General features: G+C 36.9%; 1 protein-coding gene across 1 annotated transcript; it reads right to left on the bottom strand.

Annotated features, from left to right (window-relative positions):
• Positions 1–152: 152 nt before the first annotated feature.
• LOC140157253 (uncharacterized) lies at positions 153–22,778 on the bottom strand. The gene is made up of 3 exons (XM_072180381.1): positions 22,692–22,778; positions 14,483–14,637; positions 153–3,559 (listed from the first exon to the last, which is right to left on the bottom strand). The coding sequence occupies exon 3, from the start codon at positions 3,263–3,265 to the stop codon at positions 1,271–1,273; it is 1,995 nt and encodes a 664-aa protein (XP_072036482.1). The 5' UTR covers positions 3,266–3,559; positions 14,483–14,637; positions 22,692–22,778; the 3' UTR covers positions 153–1,270.
• Between the last annotated feature and the right edge of the window lie 3,648 nt (positions 22,779–26,426).

Genomic DNA, 26,426 nt, shown 5'->3' with positions numbered 1-26,426 from the left:
AGAGTGCATAACATGTCACAAAGTGTATGAATGTATGAGACATATAATATTATATCAAATTTCAATAACCTGCAACCGTCTGTGTTTGAAAATATATCATTGGATCACGCGCATCGTATTTATTCATGAGGTTATTGCGAATCAAATACAGTTATATAGTATTCTCATTTCTTCATTCACTTATATGAAGAAACGCTTAGAACTGAAGGATGTGCTCATTATGTTGTCATTTGCAAGCTTTTACACTAGCTATATATTACTAAATTCAATGGGTCATGCATAAATACAAAGAATTATATCTATATTGGTCTATTTTGGAAGTATATAAAACATCAAGCAGCACAAGTTCGCCTAAAAACTGGCAACCAAATTATTTTGGTTAATTCGGGATGCTGAATTTAAGAATTTTGTCTGCCAAATTTGCAAGCTATATTAAAACCTCTCGACTTCAAAAACCCCCCACTGAAACCTCTAAGCTAGGCGAAACAATTTACCTCAACTTTTACAAAAAATGGAGCAACTTTGACTTCTGACCCATACACATTAAGCAAATCGACCTGTGACCTTATAACTTCTTAATTACATAACGCACAAACATCACATTAAGCCTTGATGTATGATTTCCTTCAGATTTTAAATTTATTATATACTCAAAATGCTGAAATAATGCTAGTAATAATTATCGGGAATGGTTTCTGTTCATTTTGAGCTGAAATAACCAGGTTAAGTGAAAGAAATGGTTAATTTGGCCATTTAACATGCAGTTCTATAGGAGGACATAATTTAAATGTCATAATTCTTTGCTCTGTTGACCTACAAACACAACAAATTTGGCTGATTCCATTTAGGTGCAAGTTGGGACATGTACATTATAAATATGTCAATATTTTAAGATCATACATTATTGCTCAAAATATTGCTTGGCAGACAGCAGATTCAAGGTCAGCATACCTAAATTAACAAATTAATAAGCTGGTTGCCAACTTTTACACAAACTTGCTGCTAGGAACACTATTTTTCCAAAATAGAATCAGTCTATCATAAGGTTTCTCTTATGCATTCTCATGAATATGATATCTTTTTGCAAAATATTCCTGACATTCACTTTTTTTCTGAGGCTTTTCTTTGGTGTGAATTCTGATGTGTCTTGCGAGGTCAGGGCATTAAAAACATGATTTCTGACAATACCCACACTGGTATGGTTTTTCTTTTGTGTGAGTTTCTAATGTGCACCTTAAGGGCACCATTTTGTGTAAAACACTTCTAACAATTACACTCCCACTTGCACGGTTTCCTTTGTGTGAGTTCTGATGTGGGTGATGAGATAATCCTTTCGTGCAAAACATTTCTGACAATATTCACACTGATAAGGCTTCTCTTTTGTATGCGTTCTGATGTGTCTTTTGAGTATACCCCTTTCTGCAAAACGCATCTGACAATATTCACATTGATAAGGTTTTTCTTTGGTGTGTGTTCTGATGTGTCTTGTGAGGTCAGTGTTTTGTGCAAAACATTTCTCACAATATTCACATTGATAAAATTTCTCTTTGGAGTGCGTTCGGATGTGGTTTTTGAGTTGATTCCTTTCAGCAAAACATGTCTGACAATATTCACATTGAAAAGGTTTCTCTTTGGTGTGAGTTATCATGTGTCTTATGAGGGCAGTATTACGTGCAAAACATTTAGCACAATATTCACACTGATACGGTTTCTCTTTGGTGTGAGTTCTGATATGTAATGTGAGGGCAGTGTTACCTGCAAAACATTTAGCACAATATTCACACTGATATGGTTTCTCTTTGGTGTGTGTTCTGATGTGGTCTTTGAGTGTACCCTTATATGCAAAACATTTCTGACAATATTCACATTGATGCTGCATCTTTTTGTCACACTGGTAAGGTTTCTCTTTTGTGTGCATACTGATGTGGGATTTGAGATTACTACTTTGTGAAAAACATTTCTCACAATATTCACACCGATAAGGTTTCTCTTTGGTGTGATTTGCAATGTGTCTTGCGAGGCTACCCTTTTGTGCAAAACATTTCTGACAATATTCACACTGATGCCGTGTCTTTTTTGTGTGACCTATGATGTGTACTTTAAGGTCCCTATTATATGCAAAACATTCCTGACAATAGTCACACCGATAAGGTTTCTCTTTTGTGTGCGTTCTGATGTGGGTTTTGAGATGACCACTCTGAGAAAAACATTTCTTACAATATTCACATTGATGAGGTTTCACTTTGGTGTGAGTTATGATGTGTCTTGTGATGTCACTCTTTTGTGCAAAACATTTCTGACAATATTCACACTGATAAGGTTTCTCTTTTGTGTGCGTTCTGATGTGGGCTTTGAGAGTATCATTTTGTGCAAAGCAGTTCTCACAATATTCACATTGATAAGGTTTCTCTTTGGTGTGAGTTCTGATGTGATTTGTGAGTTTACTCCTTACTGCAAAACATTTCTGACAATATTCACATTGATAAGGTTTCTCTTTAGTGTGCGTTCTGATGTGGATTTTGAGTTGAGTACTTTGTGCAAACACTTTTTGACAATATTCACATTGATAAGGTTTCTCTTTGGTGTGAGTTCTGATGTGGGTTTTGAGATTTTGCTTTAGGGCGAAACATTTCTGACAGTACTCACATTGATAAAGTTTCTCTTTATTGTGAGTTGTGATGTGTCTTTTCAGGTCAATGTTTTGGGCAAAACATGTCTGGCAATATTCACATTGATAAGGTTTCTCTTTGGTGTGTGTTCTGATGTGTATTTTAAGGACATATCTTTTTGCAAAACATTTCTGACAATACTCACACTGAAAAGGTTTATCTGTCGTGTGCGTTCTGATGTGGGTTTTGAGATTTTGGCTTTGTGCAAAACATTCCTGACAAAAATCACACTGATATGGTTTCTCTTCAATGTGAGTTCTGATATGCATTTCGAGCATATTCTTTTGTGCAAAACATTTCTGACAATACACACACTGATACAGTTTGTTTTTGATGGCATCTGCTAAATTACTGCGAGCACATGTAATACTGTGGTTTAAAAAGTCATCCATTTTGTGGATTTTCAAATGTCTCTGAAGAACACCACTATTTGACAAGCTTCTTTGACAAAACGTACAGCTTTTGCCATTATGAGCATGTACATATTTGATGATATGTCTGTCGACATGAGTTTTCCATCTGTCAAATGAATGTAGCTTGATGGTACAAAATTTACAATTGAACGGTTTTATATAGGTATGTCTGGCTTCCATCATTTTGGTTCTCAAGATTCAAAAACCATTCTTAAAAACATAAGCACAAGGTTGAAGTAAATTGTGCCCACCTCAAATCCACCACAAAAAAATTCCTTTAAAAAGGAACAGGGGGAGCAAATGAGGAAGTGTCAAGATAAAGGTGTAGACAAAAAATCAGTTCCTCTGAATGCTCTCCATCTAATCAAGTATTAGTAGGCAAAGCAATTCGTGCAGGGTTTCTAGCTTATTTATCCATGTTGTGCTTGGTAACCATAAATATATAGCAAGATCCAGGTGGATGTTTAATACAAGTATCTGAAATAAAAAATAAATTTTCAACAATAATTATATGAGCAGGCTTTATTATCAGACAGTCTAAAATGTTACAATTAAATTAGTTACACACCCATAATATAGAGCTTGTTGCTTAAAACTGATGTGTTGGTGGAAAATATACATTGTCATATCGATGCAATAACATACGTTGTAGAGACTTGATTTTATATTTTGTTTGTTAGCATTTTAATTATTTTAATGATTAATTATTAAACCAAAATTTAATGAATTGCTTCCAAGACTAGCAAAATACCTTAAACTGCATTGGTGGAAAGTATAAGTACGTATTTTGTGGATTGAAAATAGGTGTAGCATCTTAAAGGAATCTGCCCTAATCGTAGTTTGAAAATTCATCACTACATCGGGGGGTAGGGGAGGCACTTAAGGTGGTTATGGAGGCATTATGAAAGTGCTCTAAGCATGTTTTAAACATATTAATTGAGTAGAGCAAAGTACACTGATCAATATGCCTTTTGTTTGAAGTAAATCGGACATACGGTTTTCAAAATATATCAGTTTATATTTTCTTTGTATCTTATTGTTTTTATCAATAATCAATCAAGTTAATGAGCTAAAATGACTGGAGAAGCTCATTAACATATAATTTTTGCCAATATTTTGCTAAAAATCCATGCATAAATGTTCAGGGTACTTTTATTTTGCATACTTTTGCCCTGAAACTTGGTCAAAGTGTTTCTAATATGCTCTAATGTATTATATAGTGAAGCCGCCCTCTAATTTGCATATTTGCATAATTAATTAGCATTTATGCAAATTAGCTCATTAATTATGCAAATATACTTCCAAAGTCAAGTGCACCCCCTGGGAGTAATTATAATATAAACAATTTGTGACCGTCATCGGCGAATGAGCCGTAAATTCCTCCCCCGGTCAATTTTGTTTTATTTTGTGTTTAAAAAATAAACATCATAAACTTAAAAATGGTATATCATTTGACTTCAAACGATATCCAGAAGCGGTGTTATGGTTAGTTAAACTTTGCTCCTTCAACAAAATTATAGCTTTTTTGGTTTCTATGTGTGTCTCTTTTTCCACATTGCTGGCAATAAATATCAAACAGTCATAATTGGCGGTCATTTCAAATAATCCCCAAGTCAACGAGGTTTAAGGTTAGCCGAGAGTTTTTCATGCGCTTGATTTCAGAGGGCATAACAGAAACAGCCATGCAGAAAATGAACAAGCGTACCGGGACGTAGGCCTACTTACAATAGAATATCGATCCACGGTCAAGACATGAAAAGGCTATGAAACTTGGCTTAGCTCGTGCCCGGAGCTCGGATGCGGGGGTGGCACAAGCCGTTTTGCAATTTTCACAAGGATTTTATAAATTTTAAAATTGATTGGGGGCACTTCGTCAAGCTACGCCCTGGAAAATGTGTTGATTTTGAATTTATAGCCTTGATATCTTTGATGAAATCAATGCTGCTATTCCCCTGATTACAATGTAGGCCTAAGGGTAGGCAACAACAACAATATCAAAAAGCAATTATTTGTAAATCGAATTTGGGATGAAAATCAACAAGACAGACTTAGCAGGCCTACAAATTTCTGAATTATATAAAGTGAAAAACAATCAATCACGATTCACTGCACTCAGCGAATCAATCAAATAAAACTAAAAAGAAAGGAGCAAGAAAGAATAAAGACATAGTGAAAAAGAGGAAGAAAGAGAGAAAGAAAATAAACGAAAATGAAAGAAAGAAAGAAAGAAATGAAAAAAAAAGAAATGAAAAAAGGGAGAAAGAAAAGAGGAAAGAAAGGAAGTAAAAATGAGAAAAGAGAAAAAAAAGAAAATTCAGCCACACGGAGACTCGAACCCACAAAAATAGTTCACATTAGATTATCAGTCCAATGCTCTATCCACTCGGCCATCGATCAACTTACGCAATAGACTGTTCTCAAAGCGGGTGATATAACTATAATTGGATGCAATTCAAGATGATTACAATCGCGTCCGCATTATGGCTCTTAGAATAAACACGCGTATCGGCGCTGAAATTTTGAACGAACTGATGGAGGAAAACCTCGTTTTTGCAAAACTAGCTTCAATTTGGAGTGAAAATCAAATGGAATAGCAATTGGCAGAATGTTGAGAAATAATGTAGGTATTCAGATGTCTAAATTAACGTCTAAGTAATCAAGATATCGATAATTTCACAAACCAGCTTTTTCTCAAGCAAATTCTCCAAAATTTTTCCCCCAAAAGGGCTTTTAAAATTTAATCGGTACTGTATTTGGTTCTTCCCCATGGCAACATTATTTCTTTGATCGATTTATAATACAATCTGAAAAAGAAGAAAACAATCGCTCGGTGTGGATTTATACGGAGCGCACATTTGAAAAAAACCTCATGGAACGTGTTTTTGATGTTGTGAACATGGTGGGTAAAAATGCTTTAAGCGAAGGATTTTCAAATTTATTCTAATAATTTGTATAAAAATGTTAAGCTACATCCAATGCACCAACATTTCACTAAGCTGCGATATTTGATTACTGAGAAAACTCTGTTTTAGAGAACAACTTTATACGTCTTTTATACGTTTTTTATATCGTCTCTTTGTGTAACCTTAAGAAGGTTCTCTCATTGTTAATTGTTGGTTATGCATACCTATACAAATAACCCACCACTTAAAAAGGATTTAGCAAAAGCAAACAAAGACCAGAGCTATTAAAAGTTCTATAGCCATATAAGGTAGAAGCTTATTATCCACTTCAATAATAGGATTATTGATTCTTGTTGTGACTATCCAAATAAGACAGATGTCGCGCCAGCTTACGTGACCGATGAATACGACCTTCGTACACATTTTACACCATAACTCAGAATACAATTTAGGGAATTTACGGCTCGTTTGTGCTGCCGGGTCACATTTATAATAAATGCAGCTGGAAAATAAAGAAAAGTTATGAGATCAGATTACTAGGCTCATATTATAGAGGGCAGGATGGCAAAAGCCAGCCAGGGTCAAACATTGGTTCCGTGTGCAATAAATAACTTCATGTGAAAAAAAAGGAGACTGGTGTGTCAGATCTTTGGAACTGTCAGGATTCTAGAAATCTGACGGGTGTCAGAATTCTGGAATTCCGACAGCTGTCAAAAAGTTGGAATTATTTTATAACGTCGGGTTCATGTTATTTTCTTAATCAAAGTTTAAAGCGATATTTTAAAGGGTAAAACCCGGGAAAAAAACCCTGATTTAGTTGCATAAAATGTTAGAGGCGCACTGAACTACTTGGGTTTGGGCAGCCCTATATTAGTAGGGTTGCAGGATGGTGGGGTGGGAGAGGATGGCCTTCCCAGCAATCAGGTGTCCCCTAGTGCCATAGGGAACATGTTGAAATTGGTATGAGAACCACATAGGCCTGGGCCTAAAAGTGAACTACTGGGTCAGTCCATGTCGAAACAGATTGAGTGTACACCCACCCTCTTGGATTTTGCTCTCCTTTGGCTCAGGGATACTTTTCATGGATCCCTAGGTGAGGTCACAAGAAAAAAATTCAAATTCCATTTCGTTTGCGAATGGCGGGCAATCAAAGTTTGGCGACCTCGACCAAAATTGTGAATTTAAGGGGTCCAAATGACAAAGTGCTCTCTTTGAGGGGCACTTTCTTCTTAATTGAATCAGTTGTGATCCTCTTTTTGAATGTGGTCACTCACTGGCTGTGTCTGAAATACCTAATGCCAAAAAAGATAGATTTGAATTTCGTTGGGATTTCAGAGGGGGTCAAAATCAGCACTTCGTACCGTTCAATCAAATTATCTTGATTTTGAAGGATCCATGATAATGTCACAGTGCACTTATAGGTCCTAATTATGTTCAGAATGGATTAACCATATGCCAACGTCTATGAGCAATTAAAAAAAAGAGAAATTTCTAGACCCCTACAGAATTTTAGGCCACCCCTAAAGTGGTTCAGCCACAAATGGCACTTAAAGTCGGCAAATTTTGACCCCTAATAACTTTAGGTGTACACCAGATATGAATTTCTAGTCTTTTGCATCTGAAAGAATGTAGTTTAATGTTATTAGGAACATAAGATTTGTTTTGTATTTTTTGTGTTTTAGTATTAAGTTACGCTTTCAAAAATAGTCATTTTTGCCTAACATACCATGCATACAGGATACGGTACAAAATGCCAATTTTAGTATGATATTTTTTATATTTTTGATCACTTTATAGCCATTTGTATTATTTATCCTGATATTTCAAGTTGCTCTTGAGTCAAGTAATAAGAAAAAACTACTTTCTAATCCTCTGTAAGGATTTTTAAGGGGGTCAAAAATGCACTTCCTGGCAACGATGCTCATGCAAAGTACAGGTTATGGGGGTCAAATTTTCAGAATGCTCCCAATTACGTCAAGTAATATATCAAATTACTCGTATGGTCATGAGGATTCCAAAAATGTATAGTTTGTTATGTGTCAGACCTTTCAGGAGGGCGCTATGACGAAAAATGTTCATAGGTCAACAACCTTTTGAAAGTATCAAAACACAAAAATACAAAACAAATCTTATGTTCCTAGTAACATTAGACTACATTCTTTCAGATGCAAAAGACTAGAAATTCATATCTGGTGTACACCTAAAGTTATTAGGTGTCAAAATTTGGCGATTTTAAGCGCCATTTGTGGCTGAACCACTTTAGGGGGGCCTAAAATTCTGTAGGGGGTCTAGAAATTTCTCTTTGTTTGAATTGCTCATAGACATTGGCACATGGTTAATCCATTCTGAACATAATTAGGACCTATAAGTGCACTGTGGCATTATCATGGGTCCTTCAAAATCAAAGATAATTTGATTGAACAGTATGAAGTGCTGATTTTGACCCCTCTGAAATCCCAAATCGAAATTCGAAATCAATCTTTTTGGCATTAGGCATTTCAGACACAGCCAGTGAGTGACCACATTCAAAAAGAGGGTCACAACTGATTTAATTAAGAAGAAAATGCCTCTCAAAGAGAGCGCTTTGTCATTTGGACACCTTAAATTCCCAATTTTGGTCAAGGTCGCCAAACTTAGATGGCCCGCCATTCGGCAACGAAATTGAATTTGAATTTTTTTCTTGTGACCTCTCCTAGGGGTCCATGAAAGGTACCCCTGAGCCAAAAAGAGAGCATAATCCAAGAGGGTGGGTGTACACTCAGTCTGTTTTGACATGGACTGACCCTACTGCGGTCTACAGTTTAATAATGTAGAGGGTAGGAGAAGTAGGCCTATACTGGAATCTAGTCAGTTGTCTTTTGTATGTTGTTAATATAATTTTAATATTGATGAATGAATGAATGAACTAATAATAATTAAAAAACAAAATTAAACAAGAAATGATTTCGTCCATTGTTTGAAATTCAGTACACCTATAATAATATAATAGGGGAGCATATATATAGGCCTTTGATGAACATGTTTTACAATGCTTCTGATGTTTTAGTCACCATGCAGAATACCCATTTAAATCACTTTATCGAAAATATCAGCCATAGCCTAAGTGCATTGAAATCCCTCACATAATACGTTATAACATGATAACGTCAGCTTATCTAACTTCCCAGCCACACCCAGCTGGTGGTGGTGATGCGCTGCAGAAATATTGTTATGTTCCTACTTTGTTGTAAAGGTTATCTGTCAAATGTCAGGAATTGTACAGTTTTTATTGTCAAAATTCCAAACATGTTACAATTCCTACTAATACAAAAAAAAAGAAATACAAAAAAATAAATAAAAATCAATCAATCAATCAATCAATCAATCAATCAATCAATCAATCAATCAATCAATCAATCCATTTCTTTCTTTTTTAATTCCGTTGCTTATAAATAAATACCTATAGTACATACAAGTACTTTGGTCACAAAAGTCGTATTTCTTTATTTATTTAGGTTTTCTATTTAATAAATTATTTCTTTATTTATTTGGGTGTTTTCAATTTTAAAGTTCCTAATATTTGACACTGAGAATATTCCCGGAGAATATTGTCACAATTTTGGAAATTTCAATAAAATTCCCAATATTTGACAGTAAGAACAATGTCAAAATTCTGGAATTTTAAATATTCCTCATATTTGACAGTGCGAATATTGTCAGAATCCCGGAATTGTTTTGAATTCCTAATATTTAATAGTGAGCATATTGTCACAATTTTGGAATTTTTAATAAGATTTCTAATATTTGACAATTGAGCATTGTCACTATTCTGGACTATTCTGGACTATTTGATAGAATTAGAGATAAGAAGCACAAAATGTGTGAATAAAAGAAGGAAAGTGATAGTATAGGCCCATTCTTTTTAGTAGTTTATTTTAATAGTAGGCCTATTCAGAAATTGTTCCCAATTTTTGACAAATTTTCAAAATTCCTTACATCTGTCTTTGCAAGATTTATTTGCGTACTTCGCGTGATTACTAGTAATTGGTAAATATCCTTTTTCATAGAGCAAGAGCACTCTAAGTTAATGGCAAAATACTTTCACAGTTAAAGTCTAGTAAAGATCTTTGACAAAATCGTATTGAGCTTGTTCAACTTTTTCTTAATAATCATGGTAATATTTAATTACATGTACTTAACTATAATAAATCTAGTTAGTGGTGGCGCCAGGAATTTTTTTTTTTCGGGGGCATGGGGGGGGGCAAGGTGAATTTCAGGGGGTAAGGTGAATTTCAGGTGGGGGAAAAATCAACAAATTTTGCACAAACTGACGCAAAAAGTGGTATTTTTCGTAATTTGTGGTTTTTACTGGGGGGAAACAGGGGGGCAAGGGTTCTGACGGGTTGTCATTTTCCCCCCTGTGGTGCCGCCACTGAATCTAGTAGAGTGGATCAAGAGGGGCTCCAGTACCCAACTCTGCATAAATTATATGCAACTTGTATTAGGCCCATTCTCCGTTAAAGCGTCCAAGTTTGGTCTCAGGAATGACAAAATGCCAACCACAAAGAATTCATAAAATTCGTTCAGAATCGTAAACTTTAATAGTTTAAGAACACAAAACAGTGCATGGGTGATTTTTCAACAATACTTCTTTTTTAAGCAATATTACTTGTACGTATTGGGGTAACGTATCAGTGGTAACGTATCTGTGAAACCCTTTCCCATCTTTGTCTTAATCGTGCAAGTGTAAAAACTGACCGACTTAATACCCATACTTGATCAGTCATCACCCAATGTACTAAAGTCTGGTATGGTATTTGGCTTCATTTATCACAGCGTTTTTTCCGAGGGGAGTATAATTTAGGTAACGTATCTGTGAAGGCATGAACGTAACGTCAGGACTTTTTGCCATTAATAGACCTGATTTTTTTTACTTTGAAACCATTATGTTTTGTTCCATATATATAATATAACTATGGAGCCTGCTTGATCCATCACATATGAGAACATTCATCTAGCCAATTATTTTCACAGATTGTTATCCATTAGAAATATGGTAACGTGTCTGTGAACAATATTGGCGACATAGTCTGAAAGACCTGTTGGAAAAATTTAATAATCTGTGTTGTGATGATTTATACTTTATAATTAGGGCATGATATCAGCTAATGAAAAGTACCTATAATCCATTATATGCTGGCGCATGTTTAGAGAACAGGGACACATTATACTGAACACACCTTGGCTGGCGACATGGAGGAAAACAGTGGACATACATAATCAGCCCTATTGTATGATTCTTTCTAGGTATGTTACAACCTCTAGCCTCGCACATTTTAAAAAGCAACTCCTAAGTATAAGTTATATTAATAAAAGTTATTTCTTTCTGACGAAACAAGTCTGAATACGACTTGCAACTATGGGCGACACATATTTGGCATTTTGGACACTTTATCGGAGAATGTGCCATTATCTATTTTACACAATTTGAGCTATTATCCACAATTTGATCATGTTTCAAATACTATAGATCCATCATGTGTGGATGTCTTGAACAGGAAATAGCCATGTACCACAGGCTGGTGGTACAAATGTCACATGAACAAATCAAGGTCAAAGGTCATAAAAGATCAACATCACTGGCTAAGGGCTGTGCTCTATGAGCACAATGTCTAGTTCTGTTTCTTTCAGTTTTTCCTTCATACAGGCCAGCATGCTTATAATAAGCTTTTAAGACCGGCTTGAGCAGTTTGCTTGAGCCTGGTCCCATAAGGACCCAAGTGTGCAAGGCGCTGGAAGTATACTCTATCCATGATAGCGGCTGGTCAAACAATTGATTTCTGGAAAGCAAAGAATTATATGCTTTGCTAATCATGTAACTAAATGACCACCAAGCACATATATTCTGTTCATTTATACGTTCATCAAGTCAATTGAGGTCACTACAGCAGTGGCAGCACCACAGGGAGGGGGGGGGGGCATGGGGAAAAATGCCCTCCCAGTCAGAACTCTTGCCCCCAGAAAAAAACAAAATTACAAAAATCCCCCACTGAATTCACTTTGCCCCCTAATGCTCCCCCAAAAAAAAATTCCTTGCGGCGCCACTGCACTACAGTGACAGCAAAAGCTGGACCACAAACAATAAATGGTCTTAGACTTGCTCCACCAAAATTGTCTTGAGATACTGAGTGTAAACCAAAAATGTTATGGTGATCTAGCTATGATCACAAGATTTCCTACACTCAATTTCTTTTGGGTGTGACATGATTTTATGTCCTATAAGATCATATCACATTTCTTATACTACTGAACAGGTTTCTGTGTGATGTGAGTTTTTATGTATATTTTGAGTTTAATTACTCTTTGTGTGTATATAGCATATTTGTGACCGTCCACAGCGAATGAGCCGTAAATTCCTCCCCCGGTCAATTTTGTTTTATTTCGTGTTTAAAAAATAAACATCATAAACTTAAAAATGGTATATCATTTGACTTCAAACGATATCCAGAAGCGGAGTTATGGTTAGTTAAACTTTGCTCCTTCAACAAAATTATAGCTTTTTTCGTTTCTATGTGTGTCTCTTTTTCCACATTGCTGGCAATAAATATTAAAAACAGTCATAATTGGCGGTCATTTCAAATCATCCCCAAGTCAACGAGGTTTAAGAAGGTTCTCTCATTGTTAATTGTTGGTTATGCATACCTATACAAATAACCCACCACTTGAAAAGGATTTAGCAAAATCAAACAAAGACCAGAGCTATTAAAAGTTCTATAGCCATCTAAGGTAGAAGCTTATTATCCACTTCAATAATAGGATTATTGATTGGTGTTGTGACTAACAAAATAAGACAGATGTCGCACCAGCTTAAGTTACCGATGAATACGACCTTCGTACACATTTTACACCAAAACTCAGAATACAATTTAGGGAATTTACGGCTCGTTTGTGCTGCCGGGTCACATTTGGCTATTCCAGTTGGAATGAGATGGAACAGGTGTCATTGATCATCTACACAGGATTACAACTGCAATATCCAATTTTTGATGGTGTGAGTTCTGATGTGTATTGAGAATTAGCTTCATGTAAATACATTTCTGACAATAGTCTTGATAAGGTTTCTCTTTGGTGTGAGTTCTAACACCGATAGGGTTTCTCTTTCGTATGAGTTGCAATATGTTTTGTGAGGCTATCGTTTCGTGCATAACATTTTTGGCAATAATCACACTTAAAAGGTTTCTCTTTGGTGTGAGTTCTAATATGTTTTGTGAGGCTAGCGTTTTCTGCAAAACATTTTTGGCAATATTGACATTGGTAAGGTTTCTCTTTGGTGTGCGTTCTAATGTGTCTTGTAAGTGAACTATTAACAGCAAAATATTTCTCACAATATTGACATTGGTAAGGTTTCTCTTTGGTGTGAGTTCTAATGTGTTTTGTAAGTGAACTATTATCAGCAACATATTTCTCACAATATTGACATTGGTAAGGTTTCTCTTTGGTGTGAGTTCTAATGTGTCTTGTAAGTGCACTATTAGCAGCAAAATATTTCTCACAATATTGACATTGGTAAGGTTTCTCTTTGGTGTGAGTTCTAATGTGTATTGTAAGTACACTATTAATAGCAAAATATTTCTCGCAATATTCACATTGATAAGGTTTCTCTTTGGTGTGAATTCCAATGTGCCTTTTAAGTGAACTATTATCCGCAAAATGTTTCTGACACAATTCACACTGATATGGTTTCTTTTTGGTGTGTGTTCTGATGTGCCTTGTGAAGTTACCGTGTTGTGCAAAACATTTCTGACAATACTCACACTGATAAGGTTTCTCATTGGTGTGAATTCTAATGTGTATTTTAAGTACACTATTATCAGCAAAACATTTCTGGCAATACTCACATTGATAAGGTTTCTCTTTGGTGTGAGTTCTAATATGCATTTTAAATGCACTAGCAGTTCTAAAATATTTATGACAATATTCACATTGGTAAGGTTTCTCTTTGGTGTGGACTCTCTTGTGGTCTCTGAGGGTATCGTTCCGTCCAAAACATTTCTGACAATACTCACATTGATAAGGTTTTCCTTTGGTGTGATTTCTGATGTGTCTTTTAAGTCTGCTAATAGTTGCAAAATATTTGTGACAATATTCACATTGGTAAGGTTTCTTTTTGCTGGCACCTATTTGACTGGGAGCACATGAAACATTCTGGTTTACAAAGTCACCATCCATCTCATGAATTTTCAAATGTCTTTGAAGAACACCACTATTTGACAAACTTCTTTGACAATAAACACAGCTTTTGTCTTTATGAGCCCTGACATATTTGATCATATGTCTGTCAACATGAGTTTTCCATCTGTCAAATGAATGAAGATTGATTGTACAAAATTTACAAGAGAATGGAGTACGTATGGCTTCCATTGTTTTGTTTTTTCAACATTCAAAATGGTTGAGATTAACAACATGCGTACTCATCAGGAAAAGGCATACAAAGGTAAATCCAAGTTATTGTGCCCACCTCAAATCAACCAGGGCAAATCAGGTCTTTGCAAGCTGCTCTCCACTCAGTCTGAAGTACTAGGTGTGGCTGTGGCATTTCTTTCACAATGAATTATAATAGCTGCACTTGGTACCATAACAGGCTCAACTGCAGATTACTTGATGTCTGAATATCTGAAATAAAAATAAAAATTTGAATCAAAATGAAATTTACTGTGTTAGTGAAGGAGTCAGAACGATAGGCTACAAGAAAACAGTGGTCTCCAGTCTATTCATTTCACCCTTCCTGCAATACTTAAGGATATGTTTGCTAACCCACCTGTTAGCTGTAAGCATGCATAACATCAAGAATTCCTCAGATCACTGAAAAGTGAAAACCAGTCAAAACATTTCAGAACGTTTCATCTACTGAAAACGATCGGTTGACTTTATACATGTATCATCAGATCATCTTCGGATCAGTATCACTTCCTCAGATCAATATCTCACTGCACTTCAATAACACCAACATGGGTTAAAGAAATGTATGTTTTGACTGCATAGTCTTGAAGTTGTTGATGCTATGTAACTACAGACTTGATGAGTTTATTCAAGGAGTAATCAGATGAAGATTTTATAACTTTGTACCATGCCTTTTGATTGATGCTCTTAGTCTTACTGCAAATCACAATTTTGCAACCAATAGCTCAAAACAGTTGGGTTCTCTGGTCAAAGTTATCTTTTCCACAGAGTCTTGGTTTAGCGTGCAATGTAGCTTGCGACACCATCATGGCATCTTAATTTGCCCTAGTGTTTACAACTCACCAGGCATATCGCTGCTAAACCAATACTCTGAAAAAGGTAACAATTTAAAGCAATTATAAAAGATGACAAGAATCTTGGTTTTATTAAGATCTCTTTCGACCCCAGCAGGATATATGAGATCACAGGATCTGTGATGAGATACAACATATTGTACAATATATTTAAATAACAATTAAATATATAGTTTTTGCAGGGAAAGTCTTAAACAAAAACATATATTACATGAATATGTAAATCAGTAGGTACATGTAGATTAATACCTGACATCAGTATAGACAAAAATACAAGATAATAATAATCTTTTCAGTACAATATAAAAAAAGAAAAGTTATTTAAATCTGTTCATAATAAGACTAACAAATCTGGTACGGTTTTAGTAGAGACCCTACAGAACTTGAAGCATTGTGGTTTGAGGAGTCACAAGTTTCCAAGGGTGAAATGGGGAGCTGTTAGGGATATTGTCCATTGAGCGCAGCCCAAAGGTATGAGCATGCCTTGGGCATTGTATGGCAGCTGACATATTCTAAGGACGGCGGAATAAATGTGAAGCGCTTTGATACATGTGAAAGGCGCTATATATAAATGTCAACATTTATTTATTTATTCTATTTATTTATCTTAACCCATGTTGTAAATAGTTTGTTGCTGGAAACTAATTAGTAGGGGTAAAGTATTGGGAATGCAAAATATGCGTAACATTACAGCCTGTCTCAAAAAAAATTGTGCAAGTGAAAAGCGCCCTCTTTGGCAATTAGAAAATACTGTTGTGACAAAATGCTTACATCAACGTCACAGGCGCAGTCTTAGCTCTCAAATGCCGTTTGTTCTGTTCAATTTGCTTGTTCCAATTTCGAGATGTGTTTATTTAACAACGAAAGGGTAAAATCACAATTGTGCCACTTTTACTAGGGAAGAGAGCTGTACATGTAAATCAATGATAGCTGATGTTGATGCGTCTAATGCATTCCCCTTTCGGGCGTATGTATTAGACGCATCATTATTAGCACACGTGCATTATTGTCTAATATTAGGAGTGGGCATTACGGAAGCCAAAGTGCCTTTTTTGGAATTTTCATTAGGGCTTAGTTTTTTTGCCTTCCACTGAACCTATCTCAACATGAAATGAAAAAAAATTTCGCCTGAGGTCCAAGAAAAAAAAGTGTGCAGCGCCCTCTTGTGTTACCATCCTTAAATATGTGAGAAGAGTGGATTTACATACAAAATCCTTCAAATCACTGCTTTTCTTACATGTTGGTTTATGTTTGGTATCTAAATATAATGTAAATGAGCTAGCAGTATCTAATTCTGAAGGTTACAAGAAAATTGAACTTTGTGTTTTCTTAAAAATTGACTTTTTTAGTCAAATTCAAGCATGAGGGCGCTTTTCAAGATTTTTCGCAATTTTTTTTTCCGCTCACTGTTTTTAAGTATACAGCTGTAAAGAAGATCACAAGATCGACATGCTCAAGAAATTTGAGCAATTTATCACAATTAATTTGGCTGTAGTACTCGTTTGAATGCGCCTCACTTGCTCCTATTCAAATGCATAGGGGTCAACGAACTTTTCCTGTGTACTATTCAATGGTGGTATCCAAATTAGCGTTCTAATGAGCATTCCGGGCAAACTGCTTCTGATGAAATTCTCAAATTTCTTGAGCGGATCAAACTTGAGGTTGCCTCCATCACTGCAACTTAAAAATAGCGTAAGTGACAAAACCTGCGCAAAATCTTGAAAAGCGCCCTCACGCTGAATTTTGACCTTAAATGTCAATTTTCAAGAAAACGCAATGTCCAATTTTCACGCAACTTTCAAAAGAATACTTTTTGACCTCATTTGCATGTATCTGGACACCAAAATCGGAACAAAATTCTGAAAGGGGGTTAATTTGAAGGATTTTGCATTCTAATCCACTCCTTTCTTAAATATAAGGTTTAGTGACATAAGAGGGCGCTGCACACTTTTTTCTTGGACCCCAGACCAAAATTTTTGTCATTTCATGCTGAGATAGGTCAAATAGAATACAAAAAAACTCAGCCCTAAGCAAAACAAGAGATGACCCATTTTATGCCCATTCCTACTAATATCTCTCTCAACAAGTAATAATACGCGTTCATTAACCTATAAACATGTATAGGTGCGCAATATTTGTCTTTTAACATGTCTTAAGTGACTAAGAGAACAGTATTTACCACCATTGACATGCACATGCAGAACAGCAGAATGTGAAATCCATTTTTACAGCAGAATGTGAAATATTTATTTGCCTCTTTTAAGTGGAAAAAGAAAATCATCATTCCTGCATCATGATAAAACAGTAAAAACAGTCAAAAAAGTTTGTATTGTGTAATTGATGGATTCTTTTGATTTCACGAAGGAACTCTTGAAAACTTGATGCTATCACTGTTACATGTAAAGCCCTCTTCCCTACTAAAAGTGGCAGTTGTGATTTTACCCTTTCGTCTTTAACTAAACATATCTCGAGATTAAAATAAGCAAATTGAACAAAACAAACGGCATTTGATAGCTAAGACTACACCCTTGACGTTGATGTAAGCATTATTTCACAACGGTATTTTCTAATTGCCAGAGAGGGCGCTTTTCACTTGCACAATTTTTTTTGAGACAGGCTGTATTTGGGGTACACCAGCTATAGCTCTAGAGGATATGCCCCCAATCAAAGTTTGGAAATGGCTGTTGGTACCTGTTTCCCCTATCCACCAATCAGTATTATTTCTTAATGTGATGGATCATACACATCTAGGATTGATAACTATTTATTTGCATACACTGGTAAGAGGTTTGTCCATTATGGGAACCAAGGTCTTAGGCAGCCATGCGTCCACCCGTCTTTAAGACCCCCTAATCTAAATTTAGACAGGTGGATTTAATGGATTTTACAGATGTGATAGCTCTAAAACAGATGAATTTAAGGTTATATGAACTTGAGACTAATTCAGAGTGACATGTAAAGGCCAAATCTGGACATATTTGACCCTAGTGACCCTTCCATGGGTATAGACATGTTGTTTTATATTTGAGGGTCAAATTTTGGTGTCTGCTTGGACGGGTGGTTTCTAATTTCTGGCTAAGACTCTGATGGGAACAAAATATCACATAGTACACCTACATTGTACATTTTGTATTTGTTCCCAGGCATTTTTTATTTATGTGTATATTTATTCATTCATCTTTTTTCTCACTTCACGTTCACTCCTCCCTATACCATACATAAATACCCCCAGCCCCATTTCCCTAATATGAAATTTAAAAAAAAAGGAAATTGAGTTTGGAAGAGGTGGGCCGCGAACCCACGCCGCAGCTAGCCGATATCATGGATTGAGTATATTTCCAGCCCCTTAGACCAGTCACTCACCTAACTTGTTGGTATCCATGTGAACAATTATTATATGCAACTTCAAAATACCGCAAATGACAAGCAAAGACAGAAAACGTACCACATTTTGGAATACCGTTAAACCTCGTCTACAAGCATATAGAGTGCTTTTGATGAAAGATAAGTTAATCCAGACACCATCCATCAACAAAATTATTATGGAGTTTGAGCAAATTAATTATCGATACAAACATATACAAACAAATACTATTGTAAGACCAATCTATTGTATTGGCATATTTACGACTGTCTCGTTTTAATCTAGCTTTCATCAAAAACACACTATATGCTTGTAGACGAGGTTTTATAAATTAACATTAACCCTAACCCAACTAGGACTCACTAAAGCTCACTATTAAAACCACTCTGCGTGCATGCATTCCACGGGACTTGATGACGCAATCAGACCAAGTCACATATACCCAGGGAATCGTTGGCCGGGCCAACGTCACCTGTGTAGCTACATGCGGGATCTTCTGCGTGGCATGCGAGGGTCCGAGGTTCAATCCGGGGTGCCAAGTGACTTTCTTCTTCATCTTCTCTCCTTTTTTGTTCCTTCTTTCCCTTCCGATAGCACAAAAACCACGGGTAGGGTTAGGGTTAATGTGTATCATAACGCTAAATTCCTGGGCTGCACATGCTACTCGTATACATGTAGGTCAGTATACAATGTAAGGACCTACCATTTTTCTTGCATAGACGTTTAATGTTTTTATCATTTATCATTTTTTGACAGTGATTTTGTTACTGATCATGCGTGCGATTCTGTGAATTTCTAGATATGACAGACGATTGTGTTCTCAACTTCAAGTGGGTTTTATTTATATGTATTATTACTAGTGACCTGGCACACATTTGTACTTGTATTGGTTGATTTGGTTCGATCAAGCATTGAAGTACCGTACATGTACTTACTTAAAATTGTACTGGATTGTTCAAGCATGCTCTACCAGTTTTTAAATGTAAAGTGTCTCTGACCTTAGACTTAGTAAAAGTAAAAACGGTTAGTAGTAGGGATGCCCACTCTCAATACAGTTTCCACTAGAACGATTTTTCATTTACTGTGTGCGTGCACTCACACACGTATTGTCTATGGAGAAACTGATCGATACAAGAAATCCCAGGCATGTTAAATGGCGTACATACTTGTTTTGATCCAAATGTAGGCCTATATCAGGGTGTTTCAAGAAATTCCTGATTCCACCAGAAAACATTCACCAACTTTTTCCTGTTTGGTCAGTAAATAGAGAGGACCTTCCTGCATGAAGAGATCAACTTTTTTAATGAAAAATTTAATGAGATGAGAACTACAACAGGTTGAAGTGACACCATTCCGTGCATCAGGTGTTCAAACGCAATTATCTCCAAATTTAGAGTGAATCAGACAAGCAAACTTACATACTCATAAAATTTAACTATTTATGAAGACAAAATGTGTAGGATGTTAAGAAATTTAAGAATGTTTAAGCCTACATGCCCATCTCAAATCATGCACTTCCCGTGCACTTCTTACTACCATGTCCATTTCATAGGGAGTATAAAACCGGGGACCATCATGGCTTCCATGCACACAGTGTATTGCTCAATGTAGTAAAGATAAACTTTGAGTTGGAGCAAATTTCTCAAAATTGGCAGTGATTAATGTTACCAAACTTATGCCATGATGAAATATAATAATTTTTGAAGATAAAATGTGCTGACCGTAAAAGATTGAACAATGTTTAAGACTACCGCCATTCATTTGAAATAATGCACTTATTGTTCATCTCCTCTATGGAGATATTTTCCATAATGCCATCTATGATCATGCTTATGGTTTCACCAAACAAACCATGGGTTTTGAGGTCTTATATTTTTTGTTGTATGTCAACAAAATCGATTAAATTTTCAGGATGATCTTATTTTCATGTTGTTATAAGCAAATATAATGTTCCAGATAACGCTAGTTAATAAATACATTAAGAAAAAGTACCTTAAAATTGCACTTTCTGTTAGTAATCCTTTTGGACTTTAACTTTTTAAAATGTTCTAGCAGCCCTATATAAAACCGTAACACTCAAAAGGCCATATCTCTGGAATGAAACGTCCGATTAAGATTATTTAAACGCCAAAATGTTTCTTTCATCAATTCCCAGCCAATAAGTTAGGTCTGAATCAATTTAAAAGTACTTCAATTTTTAGTGGACATGCCTATTAGTAGGACCTATATATCATGGCCCGGCCAGAGTTCTAGGGCTATAGCCATGAACGACGTCAATCATCGATGTTTCATGACAAACATGATAAATGCGGTCACTGAAGTTGGGACTTGAGTACGGGTAGCCCTAGAAATCTGGCCATAGTATCCATTTTTACTTCTACTAGGCCCTAGGCCAGAGGCACTTACATTGAAAAAGTTGAAAGCATTTCAATGCTTGATCGAACCAATACAAATGTGTGTCAGGTCGCTAATAAAATCCACTTGAGAAAACACAATTGTCGGTCATTCCTAAAGATGCCTTTAGCCTAGGGATTTATACTCCATCGCTTTTGCAGAAAACTGATCGCACACATGATCAGTGTGAAGTACGTGACACATGTATGCCTAAAAATTACACACATAACTTAAATGCAGTTGTAAACGATGATGAGTAACATGAGTTGGTGTGATATGCACATAGTGGATAGTGCACCTAAGAAGACCAAGTAGCTTCACACAACATAATAATTGCCGATTGTCGATTGTTAGGCAAACGTGATACATGCTGGGCAGCGATCGAATTTGACGGTATCGCATCGCAAAATGCGATGCAATTTCCATCAACTGCTATGCTATGCACATTTCCAAAATGCATAGCTAAATGTGCTATACTGCTATGCAAACATGTGTTTTGCATAGCACAAACTGCGATGCAAAAAAATTGACTGAATTCAAACCCTGATGCTGGGAATGAAACGGGGTAAAAAAAGACTGAATTTTATCAGCAATATACCCTAGGTATGGCAGAGAGGAGGGAGGGCCTGGACATGCTGGTAGACTGCGGAACTCAGTCCTCAATGATAGTCAGTAATTTATCTTTTGCATGTTTGGTCGTTACATGACTATCATTTGAGGACTGAGTTCTTACCATACATCTTCCGAGGTGCAGTTTCAGACAATAGCTTGGGATTATTGGGGCAGAGGTTATCTTTTGAATTCTTTCATGACCACTGGCACTGAAGCATAATCTAGGTATGCTAGGTGAATTCAAATTTGCCATCAAACTGCATCATTGCATATATCAAATTAAAGCCCTTGAGTAAACAAAGCCAAAACTGAAAACCATTTTTTCATAGCACTTTCCGTAGCAAAGTTACATCTTGTCAAAGATTGACTTTCATCAAAAAGTTTCAGCTAGCAAAATTCCCCTAACCGGCAGTGCGGGGGAGTTTGTAGATCTTAAGTCTCATTATGATAGCAGCTTTTTTTAATGGAACTGCTATCCAAATCCTCTAAAATTCCATGTGCGGGTGACTTATCACCATAAAAAATCACATATTTGGGTCAAGTGAAGTATAGAAAACATATTTACATGTATGTAGGTTTCTTTCTTCGGGCACTTGTTTTAAATTTCTATGTAAAAATGCATTGACATTGTCGGCGAATTTGGCTGACTAGCAAATGTGTTAACTAAGGTTTGCCTGGCCCGGTTACCTACATAATCAAGCCTGTCAAGGACACTCGGCGTGAATTGAAAGACCATGTCATGTGTCACTCGCCACAAAAGAATGTCAAAGGTCATACGACACCAATTTGGTGTCTTTCCGCGCCTCGAAATATGATGCTTTAAGTCTATGACTGACATGCTGGATGTCCTATTCAAATAGCCCTATCAACATGTGATGTATTCAATTCAACGTTAATTTTCTCAACACAACAAGTGAACAACATGCATGCAATGATGCATGCCCAGTGAACGTTAGAAGTACGTACTGGTACTTCGACTTCGTATTATGAGTATGCCTTATTTACTACAGGCATCTAATTGACTAATTCTTGTTATTAATTACCTGAAATTAACTGCATACAAAACAGCCTTAATGAGAGAATATTGTGACAAAACAGCAAATTTTCTTCCCCAAACTTCAAATGCTGTAAATATAGCTCGTCATCCAGATTACTATTAATTAAGGGCTCACTGCACCATGGGCAAGGCTGGTCTTATGGGTGCACACCACTAAATAAATAAAACTTCACTTGAACAAAGCCAGCGGTCCTGATAGCTCCTGATGGTTTCCATGTGAACATTCTTAAAAATGTGTTAGATTTTGACGTACCGCTCAGCATGCTTTTCAACTCCTCCATGAAATCTGGACTGATTCCGCAAGATTGGAAGGATGCGAATATCATCCCTCTCTTCAAAAAAGGATCTCGATTGAGCCCTAACAACTATCGTCCAGTTTCTTTAACCAGCCAAGTAGGCCTAGTCAAGCTTTTGGAGCGGATCATATAGGCTATGATCAGATAATGGATTATATTCAGAACAATGGCCTGATCTCTTGACATCAGCATGGTTTTCAAAAGCGTTGTTCGTGTGTCACCCAATTATTGGAGTGCCTATTTGATTGGACTAAAGCATACGACGAAGATACTGGAGTTGATGCTATCTATTTAGATTTTCGAAAAGGATTCAACACTGTTCCTCATGCCCGCCTATTATATAAATTGCAGCACCTTGGTGTCCGGGGGCACCTTTTATCCTGGATCAGAGGTTTTTTGAGTGGTAGGAGTGAGCGAGTGATTTTAAGAAATGGAGCGTCCGAACTTGAGCTGGAAAAAAGTCAGTGGCGTACCACAGGGTTCCATACTGGGGCCGGTGCTCTTCCTCCTGTATGTAAACGACATTCCTGATATATGATCTCATCCTCCATCGCCAAAATGTTTGCTGACGACACCAAGGTGTACAACTGTATTGACACTAAAGCCGATTGCGACGCACTACAAAGTGATCTCAATGCTCTTGCTGCATGGTCCAAGCTGTGGTTGCTGGAGTTTAACGCTGCAAAATGTGTGGTTCTTCGCATCAAAGCAGCCTTGAGTTAGCAGTACTCGCTCAACGGAGTATATCTGCAGGAAGTGGAAGTGTAATAACCTAACCCCTTCTACACATGTGTAATATATTGTCAAAAAAAAAGGCCCGCAGGAAGATTGCTATGTTTCGCCGCTGCTTCACTGGTCTAGATGAGAAGAAAGTCTCAATCCTGTACCAGTCTCTCGTGCGACCAGCGCTGGAATATGCGTCTACCGTGTGGAGTCCCCTACTTAAAAAAGATATTGAGGCTATCGAGAAGGTGCAGACTAAATGCTTACGTCTTTGTAAGAACGACATTTACATGGAGTCTCTGGAGAGCAGAAGATTGAAGACTGACTTGATTGACACATATGTTCCTTCATGGACTATATAAGACTGATGCAGACAAGTTTTTCTCTCTCCCCCACAAAAACCTTAGAGGTCACTCCATGAAACTGTTCCAAAGGCGCTCCAGAACTTAGCTTGCTAACCACTCCTACTACTCCAATAAGCCTGGAATAAGTTACCAGATCAAGCTGTTTCTGCACCCACTGTGGAATCTTTTAAGAGAATCATGAGAGTCCTCCCAACAGGAATTTAATAAAGGACTAGACAACCAAGTATACCAAATAAGTATAGACCCTAAAATTTCCGATCCTCATATTTCTGGGTGTTTTTTTTCAGGCGATTTTCAACCAAAAAGCCAAGAAAGACTCTTGATTTTGACTGTTCGCAGCTCCAAAAGACCCCATTTTACTTGTTCGCAGCCCGGTTTGCAGCTCCAAAAGACCGTACAGGTACGCCATCAGCTCCCAAAGACCCGCCACCTCAAAATTCCGGGGGGAACATACCCAAAAAATGTTTGATGTGCCCCCCGGGGGGAAGATATAAGAAAGTAAGTTTGTTTTTCTACCCCATGTAACAATATTTTTAATATTTTGATCGAACAAAGTGTATTAAATAAAGATGATTTTTGGGACAAGTTAGGACATTATTATATGCTGGGGTGAGTCCAAGTGTGTGAAAATATTGGATCCAACACATAATAATGATAAAATTGGATGCTTTACGCCCAATATATTGGTCTCGCTATGAGTTTTGAAATATCTCGACCAATAAGGGGTGGTGCAATAATTATGTGTACCCCGGGGTGGTGACTTATATAGGGGGGCAAAGATTTTTTGGCATGCCAAAAGGGGGGGGGAAGCATTTTTTGGCTCAAGCGATTTTTGGAAAGTCAAAAAGGGGGGGGCAAGCGATTTTTGGCACAGATATTTTGGGCACCGTTTCTATATTATGCCCTAAAAGGTGTAGGAAAACGTTAGGAACAAGTTCAAATATGCAAAATTTCCTGCTCGCTGCCCCGGGGGGGGGGCACTCAACTTAAATTTTGGTAGGGGTGTGCAGCGCGGAGCGCCGAACTTTGGGAACTAAGAACTGATTTTCGGGCAAAATAGGGGCTTGAAGAACTGAAATTAGGGCCAAATTATAGGCTGTTGAGCTAAAAATTTCTAATTTTTTTCCAAATTTGAGCTTAAAGAGCTACAGTTGTCAGAGTTTGAGGCTCAAAGAACTGGAGCAGATCCAAATGTGGGGCTTAAGGAACTGCCGGAGAGCCTAAAAAGGGACCCTTGAGCGCCGCACATACCCGTACCACCTTAACATGTGAGTGCCCCCCCCCCCGGCTCGCTGCGCTCGCATTATATGGTAAGACAATTTAAGGTTGTAAATTCAGGTTCCTCAAAATCTTGCATTGGTAAGGGGGGGGGGGGCAAAGATTTTTTGGCACATCAAAGGGAGGGGGGGGGGCAAAGGTTGTTTGGTACGTCAAAAAGGGGGGTAAAAATTTTTTTGACACGGCCAAAGGGGGGGGGCAAACGAATTTTGGCAGACCATTTTGAGAATTCACCACCCCGGGGGTACACATAATTATTGCACCACCCCTAAATATGGGCTCAATCGATCCAATTTTATATCAAACTTGAGAGATACGAACTCCTGAACAGCGCCATCCCGAATTTCAGCCGACACTCGCGCCTGCTTCAATTCTTCACGTAGATTGTAGACGCACCCATGTTGCCATGGTAGATGGGGGATTGGTAGGGCGAAGAAACATCAAACATAAAAGTCCATCAACAAAAAAGTTCATCTGCTTGACGAAAAAAACAATATATACGCCGACCAAAGCGCCAACAAGAAATGTCTTTAAAAAAGACGGCGCAGTGAATGAAGAAAAAATGTTGGATTTCACATTCACTGAGAGGACCTTTGGCTTAAAAATGAGCTTTTAGAAACGACACTGTAAAAAGGAGAATGATGTTTGTTTCCTTTATTTTATTTTGTCTTAAAACCCACAATGAGGGCACAAATTAATTTATATGCTGAGTACTTAGTTCATTTCTTGGTATACTTAATAACATATGATGACATTTACTTAAAATGAAGAACATAATTATTCTCAAGTTTGTACTTAACATAAATGAGTTAAAAAGTTGTATGCATTTGAGCCTTTAATAAGGCCTAGGAATGATTATAAACATAATACTGTGGTATGGGGTAATAGCAATTCCTCATTGATAGCATGGATAGTGTCTAAGTCTGATGACGAGTCTTCAGGTTCATATTGTGGTTTGGATATACCATTGACTGACATCGGGTATGGCCATTGTTTTCAATTTTGCGATGAATAGTTATATCATTTTATGAACCAATTACAGGTAGGCCTATTTCTGGA

Source organism: Amphiura filiformis, chromosome 7 (assembly GCF_039555335.1).
Source record: "Amphiura filiformis chromosome 7, Afil_fr2py, whole genome shotgun sequence".
Taxonomy (NCBI): Eukaryota; Metazoa; Echinodermata; class Ophiuroidea; order Amphilepidida; family Amphiuridae; genus Amphiura; species Amphiura filiformis.
This window is presented reverse-complemented; position numbering and strand designations above follow the sequence as displayed.